Source organism: Amphiprion ocellaris, chromosome 2 (genome assembly GCF_022539595.1).
Source record: "Amphiprion ocellaris isolate individual 3 ecotype Okinawa chromosome 2, ASM2253959v1, whole genome shotgun sequence".
NCBI classification, from domain to species: Eukaryota; Metazoa; Chordata; class Actinopteri; family Pomacentridae; genus Amphiprion; species Amphiprion ocellaris.
In genome coordinates this window covers 22,820,567-22,835,170 of record NC_072767.1, presented here as the reverse complement: position 1 = coordinate 22,835,170, position 14,604 = coordinate 22,820,567, and the positions used below count along the sequence as shown (strand labels likewise).

At 39.0% G+C, this 14,604-nt stretch overlaps 1 protein-coding gene across 3 annotated transcripts in view; it reads left to right on the top strand.

The window, feature by feature from the left end:
* Positions 1-14,604, top strand: part of homer3b (homer scaffold protein 3b) — a 60,991-nt gene that overhangs the window by 20,732 nt on the left and 25,655 nt on the right. For all 3 annotated transcript variants that reach the window (XM_055018711.1, XM_055018707.1, XM_023278215.3), the window contains 3 exons: positions 3,867-4,023; positions 8,555-8,686; positions 9,307-9,414. In XM_055018711.1, the coding sequence (XP_054874686.1) occupies positions 3,867-4,023; positions 8,555-8,686; positions 9,307-9,414 (397 nt within the window). The remainder of the gene's footprint in view (positions 1-3,866; positions 4,024-8,554; positions 8,687-9,306; positions 9,415-14,604) is intronic.

Genomic DNA, 14,604 nt, shown 5'->3' with positions numbered 1-14,604 from the left:
CCTCAATAAGATGCACATTAAAGAAGCTCTGGTACTCTATCAAAAAATATAGCAATTTTCACCAGAAGAACTAGTCCTTTTAAGGTCTGCATAGTGGCTCAGGGGTTAACATTGTCACCTTGCAGCTAGAGGATCCCCGGTTCACATCCCAGCCTGGACCTGGGATCTTTCTGCATGGAGTTTGCATGTTGTCCTTGTGCATGCGTGGCTTTTCTCTAGGTTCTCCAGCTTCCTCCCACAGTCCAAAAACATGCTGAGGTTAATTGATTATTCTAAATTGTCTGTAAGTGTGAATGTGATTGTTTGTCTCTATGTGTAGCCCTGTGATAGACTGGTGACCTGTCCAGGTGTCTCCTGCCTTCACCCTAAGTCAGCTGGGATAGACTCCACCTCCCGCGACCCCAATGAGGATTAAGCAGTGTATAGAAAATGGATGGATGCATAGTCAGTTTAGAAAGATTAGGGTTTTTTTTGTAAGGGAGAGCATCTACATACAAAGCAACAGATATTTTTTTTAAAAACTGAATGGTGATTTTTTTTTTTTACTGTGAAGGTTTCTTGAGCGCAAATGTTTGGAGCTTGTCTCATATGATGTAACACCAGCTAAAGCATTTGAAATATTTTTTAGCTTTGGATGGCATTTCGATCATACAGAGCTTTGTTGTGCAGATTTAAATGCTGAAACTAATTATTGGAGTGGTGGAAACAGTTGCAAGACATTGCTGACAGTAGCTGTTATTGGTCAGCATCATCCGAAAGACTTTCAGACAACTGACCAGAACTGCAACATTATGGCCAAAATTATAATCACGATCATCTTGATTAACTTTGAGATCATTATCGCAGTTATTGATATTTTTGAGACAAATTATTTTTATTGCACTTTCACGTGAGAACTGCTTTTATGTCCATGTTCTGCTGCATTCCTGCTAATGTACAAATCTGTATTAAAACGCTACTTAAAATAATCTTTACCTGAATTCAGAGCATCTCCTAGAGTCAAAATATAAATAAAATTGTACTAAAACTACATCACACGCTGAACATCTGCTTATGAATATCAACTTACCAATGACCCATAAACGCCTCATATGCAGGCTGGTGTTGATGCAAGCTAGGCAGCTGTGCACAGGGAAGCCTCTAGTCTCCACTCAGCTACTGCAGAGACAAATATGAAATTCTAATGTCAGATGTACCCTGTAAACAACACAAGAAACACCAAAAAATGTTGTCGCTTGATGTGTTAGAGTTACGTTGCCTTACACATTACACTTCCTGTGATGAGACTGTTGGGCACGAACACAACACAACACAGCACTCGATGCTGACATGAACTGTGATGCTGGCCTGCTCAGAGCATCGACTGGAATTTATTTTAACAATATCTAAATCAGTCAGAAATATTCACAAATTTACTGCAGTCAGTTTATATGTCTAAAAATGTATGGAAATAACTGATACGAATATTTTTTTATATTGTCAGATATGCAGATAAACATGAATCCATTATTTAGAACCTACAGCTAGTCTGAGTCAGACATAACTAGTGTTTTAAACCTGAAAGTTACTGTTTCTCTGTTTTGTTTTGTCTTCTTTTTCTTTCTTTTTTAAACAATATTTGCTCCAGGAAACAAAATTAGGGGTAATTTTCTGAAATTGAGACATTACAATTGGTCGAGAAGAGAACCACAGAAGTACAGGAGCATCCAAACACAACTTAATTATGTGGGCTTTTCAGTGTGATTTTAAGACAGACATGAGTGAATGTAAACCTGTTTTCAGTGTGCAATTGTGTAGGGAATTATAGTGACGAATGTGAAAATAAAACCACAACTAGTATTACTAGAGAGGATAAGGCAAAAAATCTAAATGCCTTTCTTGGTAATTGACTCTGAAGAATTGCTCCATACATTCAGCACCAGGAGATGAGATGACTGTAATTTTGCAGGCGTTTTTTTTTTGTTTTTTTTTTAGAAAACTGTAGATGCTGACAGTTCCAGCTCAGAGTGCTGCAGCAGGAGAGTCAGGAAAGTACAAAACATTACACCTGCACCGAGAACATGACACAGGCTGCTGGTACAGCGTAGTATTGATTACTGCTCATTTACAAAGCACTACATGACGTGACTCCCGAAGATGTTTTCGACCTTCTCATTCGCCAATCAGTTTTTCCACATCATCAAGTATGAGTCTTCTGAATGAAACTAGAATTAAAAGTAAATCAGGTGAAGGTGCATTTGGTCACTGTCATGCTGATTTCTTTAACAAACTGCTGGATGATCTGAGATCTGCTGCAACTGTCTTTTTTTTTTAATATTACTCTTCAAATAATTCTTCATTTTGGTAGGTTATGTATGTGGATGTGTATCTTTGTGTATTTCTCTGGTAATCCATGTGTTATTGTTAATCCATGTGAATTTACCTGCGTATGAAAGGGGCAATGTAAACAAGCTGGCTTGGCTTGACTTGACTTGTGAGAACGAAACCTTTTATAATGAAAAATGGGGTTTGCTGTAGACTTAAAGTGACAGTCTGGTCCTTTTTTTCTGTTCAGAACCCCTGAGGTGAGTTTCTCTGCTGAGAAACTGGCTCAGCGAGCAGCATCACACGCATACAGATTTATGTCTCCTAAAAAACGACACATGTAACACGCGACCTCCGGCTCACCTCTCCCTCTGTGACAGACCTGAGTGACAAATGAAGAGCTCACACCGAAGGTGATAAATTTACCTCCTGACGAAAGTGACTCGTTGGCACAGAATGATAGATGGCAAAGTAGTTCCACAGATTGATGCAGTCCAGCAGATGCTACATGCTCGACTGCTTGAACTCCTCCTCTCATGTAATGTTTTTATTTTATATCATCTTTTCTATGTTAAATCTAGTATGCTGTCTGTTTTTTGCCACTATGATGTTATTCTTCTGCAACTTTAAATTTTTTTCTGGCTTTTCTTGTTAAACGAACAAAAGAAGTAGATATTTGCAGGCTGAGAGTTCCTGGATAACTGCTCCTCGCCATGAAACAAGGGTAGAAACTAGATTTATGTTTCTAAAGTAAGCTTCAGTTCAATACAGGACACAATTATTTTAATAGAGAAATCATCAGCTGGGAGATTAGAGCTCCACCACAGAGAGGGAACACTCCTGGGAAAATAAGAAGCACAGAATGATGAAAAACAACACTATTGATTGCCATCAGCATGAAGAAAATGCAGCGTGGACAAAAAAAAAAAAAAAAAACCAACACCTTTTGAATGGTTATGATGAAAATCGTCATCACTGATACTCTTAATTCACATTTTAGGACTTGACTCTGTAAACACGTTCAGTTTAAAAATGGAACTTGCTTTTAAATTGCATGATACTACTGGACTTTTAAATTAACAAACAAAATGACCTATGAGTTTGATTAGGAAGATGTGTAGTTATGTACTATTGCTTGTGTCATAATTGCAGATCAGGCATTAGAAGTAAAGCGTCTCATTTAACAGTCATAATTCTGTCATGGTTAGGTTTTGTATTTCTTTCATGCAATGCTAAGAAATGTGGTTTCCTGTAACATCTGTATGTTTGTATCTGTACGTGGGCTTAGTGGGTTGATTTTAGTGGTTTTATGTTGTTGTATTGTGACTGCAGTGTGCATAAATTAAATATACTGTATGTTTTCATTTACTACTTACTAAACACCCAGATGAGTGCTGGAAACGGTGGCAGCCAAAGCCAGAAACTGAAAAAGCTTCATCTGAGCACACAGTTCCTTCATGAAGGGCAACCAGTCTGTCTAAATATATAGTGTTTAGTAAATAATATGACATTCAATCACCCGAAACATTAACTGAATTTATTCTGTTCTCCTGTCCTTAAAGGGAGCAGCCCATCTTCAGCGCCAGAGCTCATGTCTTCCAGATCGACCCGGCCACCAAACGCAACTGGCTGCCGGCCAGCAAACACGCCGTCACCGTGTCCTTCTTCTACGATGCCAGCCGCAGCGTCTACCGCATCATCAGCGTGGGCGGGACGAAGGTGGGAGCCCGACACACAAAGACACACACATCCAAGATGCATTTATATTCCCATGTTTCACACACGCACACATCTGTGCTAATATTCTGTTTAAGGCTCACATCGCTGAGACACATCACATGTAATGGGAAATGTATAAAGTGTAGCCTAGAAATACTTTATGACCTCTAGTGCGTGTGTGTGTGTGTGTGTGTGTGTGTGTGTGTGTGTGTGTGTGTGTGTGTGTGTGTGTGTGTGTGTGTGTGTGTGTGTGTGTGTGTGTGGTGTGTGTGTGTGTGTGTAGAGTCACAGAGGGGCCAGTTGGTGTCACAGGTAGGGGCATGTAGCTTATTACTGGTCAGTGTGGAGTCATTCTGGTGTTACAGCAGCCTGTCAGGTAAAAAGTGATTCTGCTGAGGTTTTCTTTAGAAGTGGACCAGTAAAGCGTGTTTTTGAAAAATTTTTTATTTATTTTTTTTTTTAAATAAGCATTGATAGATTTTAACCCTCAAACCCTCAAGCAGTTTCCGGATGTTTCTTTGCTCCTGACACATTTTCCCTCACTCTGGGCTCATTTTCACTGCAATATAAAGTCCTGAACCGCTATGGAAGCAGCACAACCATGACTAGAATTAAAGAGAATACAAAAAGTGGAATTTCTTTGATTATTTATTTTACAAAAAATTCAAAAGAAAACAGAATCAACATTTACAGCCTTTTTCTAAGTGACCACTTGTGCCATCAATAAGGTAACACTGTAGACACTGTAAATATTTTATTACTTACAAACTTGTCTCATATCTGCTCTGTGTAAACACATCCTGCAGTTCAACCCAGTTAATCTGAAAGGCAATTGAATTTTCTGTCTGCCATAACTGTTGGTCACACTAATGGATTTTTTTTGTTTTCTTGTTTTGTTTTGTTTATTTATGTATTTTTTTTAACAGAATATAGTTAAAGCAAATGGTTGACTTTTGGCAAATAAAATAAAGTGATTCTGATAAAATATCACAGAAGGCTAAATTTGGTTATGTTTTTCAGTGGGCAAGCACATTACCAATGAGCAGTTCAGGAAGACTTGGAAAGTTAGAATTTGATGATTATTTCTGTTTTTACAGTTTTTACCTCTGATAAATTATGTAATTTGGACATTTTTTAAAAAGACCACATGCCTTTTAAACCAGCCAGCAATCTTTGGGGTTCAGAGGGTTCGAGTGTCAGAAGAAATTTCTGTGTTGATTATTGTTTCTGTCAAATGAGGCAACCATGAAATGTACTGGGACTGCATGAAAAGCCAACTCAAATTTACATTTAGCCATTTTTTAAAAATCTTTGTTAAAGGATGTATTACACCTCTTTTGCCTTGCTGCACTTTCTGTTGCCTTCAGCAGGCAGCTGGTGATGTTTTCCTGTCCTGCTATTAGTATTACATTTGGGTAGAGACTCTTCAGTTGTGAGGTATCACATTCTCCCGACTTTCATTTTATTCAGCCCACTTTGTGGATCGTATCCTGAGATCCTTCAAATAAATGTAAATAGATCTGCTTGCTGTTTGGATAGAGCTGTCATGGGTGGAAACGCATTAGTCAAATGCACACATAGTCAGCAGAGTATTTATAACACGCATCTGTAATGCGGCATCCACAGCAGCGCTAAAGCACCTGGGATCCAAACACTAACGGCATATCTTGTTAGCAAGTGAAACTCAGAGAAAACACTGTACTTTGTTGTTATCAGCCAGTTGTGCCAATTTGCCACCCTGAGACCAGAGGCTTTTGGAGACTAGACGAAAGAAATAATTTGGCAACAAATCCGCCTTATCAGACTGCTCACTTGAGAATATTGCTGAACAGATCACCGCACACCACAACAAGCTCTCCTACTTTGCTGTCTCTCTGTGGCCTGCTTGTTAGTTATTTTGTGCCGATTTGCATGAACAGTTCTCCAGCAGATTTCCATAATAACTGTAAGTGACACAACTTGAAAGGCTCCAGAATCACATGACCCCCGTAATCTAAATGTGACTTGTGATATTAGTCGTGCTGTGTTATTTATTATTGCTAATGAGAATCTAAAGCAAAGCGTGGAGCTCCACCACCTCCTGTTCATAGTGATGAGCTGCAGCACAGAGGATAGTTGGCTTCTTGTTACTCAGATGAAGATCAGTGTGTTTGCCGGTCAACTCTGGGCAAATGAAAAATAACAGTGGGCTGTAATGAATTTGGCATTTAAAGGTGACAGGAGTTATTCATGTCCGTCCTTCTTTGTTCTGTATATTCTGCAAATTATTTGACGCTGAAAAGAATCTTCTTTTACTTGAAACATTTTTTTTTTTTACATGCCTCTGTGTTCATACGCAAACTAGATGTGACAAAAATGAAGGCAATGCATCTTAACCTTCATCATTAATGGATGAACCAACTAATGGAGTCAACTAAAAATTTTGATTATTTGTGAAATGAAAATACTGCAGATGGAAAGAAATATTTCAGATTTTTGCTGTCCATATCTCAGATTCATGTTTGGGTTTATAAATTGTACAGGAGCAAGTACACACCATCAGTAAAATGCCAAATTATTCAGCGTTGTATCTTCCTACAGCAACCGCATTACTTCTAAGTTGAAGAGTAGACATTTGTTCTCATGTGAAATTAAACCCTGACAGTTTAGAAATAATATATTAATAACATAGGAACTTATTTTGAGTCAGCACACTTTTCACTACTGAGATTCAAATCTTTTATGTTTTGTCCTTGATTCATATGACCAGCATTGCACAGATATCTGGAGAGATGCTTCTGAGACTGTATTTTCAGTTGCCTTTTGCTAAAGAGGTTGACTTCCTTGACCTTTCTCTTCAAAAAACCTCAAATGTATTGAATTCAAGTCAGGCGACATACTTGGTCAGATCACAGTTTTAGGTTTTTTCTTCTTTAGAAACTTTTGTGATTTTGGATCATTGTCATGCTGAAATAATTCTGTTCTGCCAAGCATCTGCAGACTGGGAGTCATCTTGTCAGCCATATTTTGGTATATCCATAGGTATTTATCTGTAAATGACCCAGTTCATCACACTTTCACCTCCATGTGTTACTGTGAGGACTAAGCGTTCACTGTGGTTTTCCTGACCAGGTTCGCGCCAGACATGCAGGAGCCCATCTGAACCAAACAAATATATCTTGGTCTCATTTGAACAAAGAATATGCTTTCAACATGCATCAGCATTCATTCGTTCAACTCCTTTAAACTGCAGATTAAACCAGCTCTTGTTTTAATCTTGCAGTCATGTGCTGAATAGTAAGAAGAGCTTTTATATTGGATGCTGTTCAGAGAGGCTGATGTTGTACAATGTCCTTCAGACTGTCTCAGCTGTCACAGCAACTTTGATTTCCATTAATAACCCCTGTGCTAAGTTGGAAGTACTCGCCCAGCTAAATTTTGTAAGTAGTGCACTGATGTCTGTCTCTGAATTACTTCTGCAGTTGTGTATCACCTGATTTTTAATTTAGTTGCCAATCTTCCTGTATCCTCTGTCAACTTAATGAAGATCACATTTATCAAGCCATGATGGAGACATGATGACAGAGATACCCCATAGATCTAAAACTGAGGAAGTTCTGGTGCTCAAAGCTAATTTTATAGCCATATATGTACAATTGGGCTTTGGAAGTTGGAACTTCCAGGACTGGGAATCACAGGTGTTCTCCGTTTTTTAACAGTGATCACAGGTTTTCTAACTTGTGTGTCAGTAATCACAGATGCATTTACTTTTACTTCATTTTGATTCTACTTTGGGACTTGTATTTTCAATATAACCTTTTTAAGTATGTGTTTTTGATTGTTCATAATAGGAAATAGTAATGAGTTATGCACTTTTTGAGAGGTGAAACAGTTTTGAACGAGAAAAGCACTCAGACAGCGCAGTACTCCACCAAGGCTGCTCAGTCGTACCATTTCCAACAGCTGAAATCTTGAAAAAGTTTGTGGCAGAAATCAGGGCACTATAGTATGTGGCCATTTAATATAGATGTACCCACAAACAAAATGACGTTGTGCTGAGCACAGGTGTGTGTTATGCATGTGTACGTTATGTGCGGATACCGAATCGCGTGACCTAAATATGTAGCGGGCGGCGGGAATAGATGGGAATTGGAAACACCCCCACAATTTAATCAATTGTTCCTTGTATCATTTCTGACAGATAATTCCTGATAAGTCCACAATGGTGGATTTGTAGTAGGATCACAATCACGTGATCGTCAGAAATCTTTAAGAAATCCATGGACCAAACTATAAGACTATAAAATCTAATCAGGTGGTGCTTGTGTCATTTCTGATGTTCCCTGAAAATTTCATCCAAATCCGTTTGTCCGTTTTTGAGTTATGTTGTGCACAGACAGACAGACAAACGTACTCCGATCATCACATTTTACAAGTGATAATGCTCTGTGCAACATGGTTTTATTCCTCTCAAAAAACGTCCCACTTTTCCCACATGGTTCAATTTTCTACTTGTTAATCATATTATTTTTGTTGTCCTCTGTGGTTTCAGGCCATCATCAACAGCACCATCACCCCCAACATGACTTTCACCAAAACCTCCCAGAAGTTTGGCCAGTGGGCCGACAGCCGGGCCAACACCGTCTACGGTCTGGGCTTCTCCACAGAGCAGCAGCTGCAGCAGGTTAACACTACTCACACACACTCCAGCAACACTCAACGAAGAAGCTTCAAAAGGTCTTTCATTTATTAGCTGTTGCATAGAAAGAAGAGATTGGAGGAAGAGACACTGAAGCAGTAGAGGACAGGCAGTATTTTCATTTTGTATTAGAACATGTTGTATCAGCACCTAATGCCTCTGCGTTTGATTTACATCTGCTCTCACAGAGATATGTACATATGGAAATACACCATTTTTCTGTCACCATGTAGATGGCTTCTTCTAGCAAGGGTGCATTTTTCATCAGACATTTTGTTTGATCTCCAAGATTTCACATTTGCTATGAGAAAACATTTGTTCTGCAATAACGTGACCTTTCCTGCTGTTAACAGAATCCCTTATCCTGTTTTCTCCAGATTTGGCATGTTGGCAAATATAGAGTCGACTAACACCACAATACAAGAGGAATAAACCCATCACATATTCATGATCTTTCTCTAGAGTGAAGATACATGATAAAGAAGTGGCAGAATGTAGGAGGAGTGAATGAATCTGTCGAAGACTATGTTTCTTGCAGCAACAAGTTTACAGGTTTGTTGGCAGACAGAGTGTGATTTCTATCTCTTCTCTTCTGCCACCTGCAGTTTGCAGAGCAGTTTAAGGAGGTGAAGGAAGCAGCCCGTCTGGCCAGAGAGAAATCCCAGGAGAGGTTTGAACTGGCCAACCCTGGGCTCAACATTGCAGCTCCCCAGGTAAAACACTGCTCTTCCTTAAAACTCAAAAAATCTTCTTTCTCTAATAGCCAATTAGATCATATCCCAGATAGGAAATATAAACTCCATATCCTTTAATACACTCAAAAAAATTAAAGCTCAAATTTCAGAGGTCACTATATTATAAATACACTGTATTTTTCATGCATTTTTGCTCTGGAGTTATTTTATTTGTAGCAAAATGTCTTCATTAAAGTTTTTCTATTCACTGGTCTTGAAATTTACTTTCCAAAAATCTCCCTGTGAACAAAATCAATCCTCTCCCGAAGGGAAAATAAAACTGCAAAACAGTCTGTGGATTATCCTGAGAAACTGAGACCTGGTTTCTGAGCAGACACCCAGATGCCTTTTTTAAAGCAAGTATTTAAATGCTTTATGCACCACAAATATTGTTTATTTTCCTCCCCTGTAATGAGGTGGTTTGACAATTGTGAAGATACAGAAGTCTCACATGTCTGAATGGAGGATCGTTGACAAATTTACTACTTAGGGGTAATTTAGAAGAGGAAAATGACTTTTTTTTTACTTATTAAAGCAAGGTAGGAAAATTAGTGATGATGTCTGTGAAATGCCGGTTGTGTTCAGACATCCCTAATGAAAACACAACTACTGGTACCAGTTTAAAAACCAGAAAACTATAAATAGATTCTTAAAGATTTTACTGAGTGGAAATATCATTTTAAAGGAGCAGTAAGGGGTATTTACTGGAACACAAACGCCCTCTTTAGAGCCAGTGTTTGGTTTGTCCATTCTGGGCTACTGTAGAAACATGGCAGTGCAACATGGCAGATTCCATCAAAGACGATCTGCTTAATCTCTAGTCATGAAGTGCTCATTTTAAGGTCACTATAACACAATTCTTATTTTCAGGTGATTAAATACAAATGTAAACCTAATTTTAAATATATTTTTTCCATTTTTACCAATGAAACCCCGTAAATCCTACAAACTGCTCCTTTAAATGTGAATTTCTTTTAATCTCTGGACGTCCGGATATGACTTCAAAAACAAACTGACAACAGGTTGTAGCGATTGACCTTGTGTCCTTAAAGGAACATGACAGTCTCTATAACCCTCGAGCCAGTATGGAAGTGAAGCAGTAATATCCCGACGAACTCAGAGTCTTTGTTTCTATTTTAAAAATATACAGAATGACGAGGGATTAGATGGATCCCCATCTGGCTGCTCCATTATTCTCCCATTGGTTAACTCCATTAAAAGATTTCATGCATGACAAATGGAGATGGGAGGCAGAAAGAAATGCCGCCGCTGAAGGTGTTTATAGGGCCAGTAATGGCTTGGACTGAAAGAAAGAAGAATGAGGATCAGAAGGATGGAGAATAAAGAGGGGAAAATGGGGGAAGGAGCTGAATCATTTATATTTGAAGGGAATCTGGCTGCTACTGAAAGGACAATGGCAGCTTTTATCACGCCAGCGCCGGTGATTTCTGGGTGAACTTGATAACTCTGAGGTTCAGGTGAAGAAGTTTTTCTGCAGTGCAAAAATGTCCGTGCTTTGCCTTTTATTTCCTGCCCTGTAGTGATTTTTTAAGCAGATTTCAAGGCACAGAGTGAAATTTACTGGTGCAGATCCTCTGACAGTAAACAGTATCAACCAACACAACACAGCCAGTACTCACCCTGTTTGGGAGGCTGTGATTTAACTGTGAAAAATGGAGAAAACATTTGGGAAGTCTCCGAGCGGCTCTGCCAATCTTGTTTATTAGTCATTTTTGCCAAGTATTGAGAGCGCTCTTGGTTGTTGTAGCAACACAGATTCAACACAGAGTTAAATGCTTGTTTATGCTTTTGTGTGTGTGCACTGTGTGTAGGTCTTAACAAAGAGCCACTCAGCAGGTCTGAAAGACTGCAGAGTCACGCTGCCAACCACAACCTCAGCTCTGAGACACTCAGATAAGAGCTGATGGGGTGTCTTCTCTATTTATTTAGCAAGGCTGGGAGAAAACACTCCTGGATATAACCAAACAGAGCATCAATATCAAGAGAGTAAACTGCACAAGTCGTCCAGAGCAGAAACTGAACAATATTTTGTCAAAGCATGTGACATTTAAGGGTAAAACTAAAATATATTGTTTTCAGTGCAGCCAGGAGCCTTTTTCCGCTTCTCTCAGTGTAATCCATAAAAGCAGAGCTCAGGTTAGAAGGTAAAGGTCAGATCAGTGAGGAGTATTTCCTTGTTCTGGTTTCATCTCATAGCCTGCAACAGCTACACGAGATTGTATGATTATGGGTAGTGATCCGTCCTAGAACTACAAGAAAGGAAGACTTCATCAAAAAAGATTTTGTAATTTTCTTTGTTCTCTGGTACAAAAGTCTTATTTTAAAGCATTTTTATTATCCAAAGTATGAAAAAAGGGTTCAAACACCCAAATCAGTGCATATTTGTCATTATTTACTTCAAACTTACAAAAATGAGCAACCATGAGAGTCAAACAGCTTATTACCAACGGGTTTACCAAAGGGCTGCCTGTAATGAGGTGACGCAGGACTTCTGCAGTTGTCCTGAGGTTTCAGGCACCAGGATGTTAGCAGCAGCTCCTTTGGGTCCTGTGGGTTGCAAAGTGGGGCCTCTGTGGATTTAGCTTTGTCCACCAAATCCTGCAGATGCTCAAACAGATTGTGATCTTGGAAGTTTGGAGACCTTGGGCTCTCCGTCATGTTTCTAGAGCCATTCCAAGCAGTTTTTGGAAGACGTTGCTTCTGTTGAGTTGTGCTGTTGCCGCGAAGGAGTGTGCTAGACCTATAAAAGTGTCAAGGCAAGTGGTGTCATAGCAACATCCACATGAACACCCAAACCAATAACAAAAAGACTTTACAATGACAAAACATCTGTGATACAATACAGTGTAGACATCAGGAAAACCATATGTCATTGTAGTACTCAACAAAACTCAGTGTAATAAAGTGCTCAACCAATAGGAGAGGAGATTTAGGATTTAATGTGAACATCCAATAGACTTCTTGTTGAGGTAGATTATGACAACTATGTGGTGGGGTTACTTTTTCTACAGCAACACACTTAAGCCAGGAATGGTTGTTTCTTGTAAAATATTGAGCAAGCATTCAAGCTTAAATAATTTGTCATAAATAGATAATTCAGATCATGACTTAGTTTGTCAATGCTTCAACACAGGTCAATTACTCTCATTATACTACTGGGATATCTGTACATTTTCAGCTTTGCTGTAAATTCTGCACTGTCAGCTTGATTGAGACTTTTTGACTGGGAGTCATCATAAAAGTCATTTTTTTAAAAAGTCATTCCTTCTATTTGTTGTTGGTTTGAGATATCGAGGAGACGTTTTGCACTGTTAAACAGTGTAGACACAAAGAGGAGAGAGAGGAGGGGAAAGCAGAGATGTTGTTGTCACATTGCATGTTTCTTAACCATCTGGCTGTTAGAAAGACCACTACTTCACTTTTTCAATAAACATTTTTCAAAAGTGTTTAATGTTAAAGCAAATGTAAATGCAAATGTGACAACATTAAAAAAACATCAACCTAAATGTTGTGAAGAGAACAAGAAAAGGCAGAAAATGTGTCATAAGCTACCGAGAACTTGCTTTAAAAAAGAAAAAAAAACTGTAGATTTCAAAGTAAGTGATGCTGTTTCACACGTGTTCTGTGTCGATATTGCATATTATAGCAAGTTCACATGTGTGAAATGAATTTCTTGCTTCTGCACACTTCCTTGTTGGCATCTAGAGTTGCTACAGGATGTACAGTAACATCCCACAGTACACAAACACACACATACATGAGCACGACAATGTTCCTAAAGTAGAAAAAACAATGAGAAGCAATGAAGAAATGAAAAATTCAGTCGCTGTGAGGAAACCGTGTTAAAAAGATTATTAATTCAGTCTCTCGGTATGTTAGTGGGATGTACAGCAGCCGACACCTCTCAGAGGTCAAAAGTCAGGGTCAGTGACATAACAGCAAGCAGAGGCGTTATGTGCTGTTACTATGGCAACAGTTTTGACTGTTGAGTTGGAAAAAAAAAGGGCGACTTCACAGAAACGCACACTACATGGACCTTGATCACAAATACGCGCATGCAGAATCAAATAGTCAACCACACACACACGTTATCTGCTCACACACACAGAGAAGCATCACTTTGTTAGAGCTGCAAGGTCAGAGGCAGGCGAGCATCCTGTACTGATTTCTCGATAAGACAGCAGTCATTGATTTTGTGCCAGGCTGTAAACGCAGAGGTGTTGTAGTGGTTATTATCACATCTCCTTCTCACTTGTGGCTCAGTGTTGCACGCTGTAAAATACATACTGCTGACTGTCTGAACCTGTGTAATATCGAAATAGTACCCAGTCTAAGCTGTTATAGACTGTGAATACATGACGTTTGATGTTAGAGCTCCAGCCAAGTATCTAATGCCAGTTAAGAGCTCCATTAAGGCTGTTTAGCTTTTATAAACAGTTTCCAATATGTGAGAAGTTTCCCACTAACACATGGGCATATTCTACTCAAGAGCAGATCACTAACTTGTGCAGAATAAAGTGTAAAATATACAAATCTATCAACATACTTGTGGTGCTTGAGTTATGTGTTAGTGGATGAGCCAAAGAACAAGTGTTTTCAGCTACAAAAGTTGCACAGGAATCATGATAAACCAACAAACCTACAGATCAATTTGGTTAATACAATTCTGGAGAGGAGCTGCAGTATTTTTCACTTCACCAAGTGCGTCAATAGCTTTTGCATCACCTTCAGCTGGTCAGCAACAGCCTCGGTCGGTTGCAGTCCACAGTGTTGCAGAGCTGTAAGTGTGTAGCCTCAGGCTCCACAGAGCACACATTCTGCTTGTGATATGTGGATGGCAGCAGGGGGATCTGCATGAAGTAAAGCTTCAGCTTTCAGGCTTATTTGCAGAGCTCAACGATAAGATGGAGGAGGAGACAGGGAAGTCAGTGAGATAAGAATAAAGAATGATAAACAGACAGCACTATAGCACTGGCAAGTGCAGAAATGATAAGTAGATTTATGCAACAAAGTAATGTTCATAAAAATGTATTTTAGTAGTTGCGTTATCTCAGAGGTTCATTAATGGAAGGAATTAAGTGGCTAATCATACCTATGTTAATGTCGTGAGTTGTCCAGTCGAACACAGGAAGCATTCTCAACAGCAGA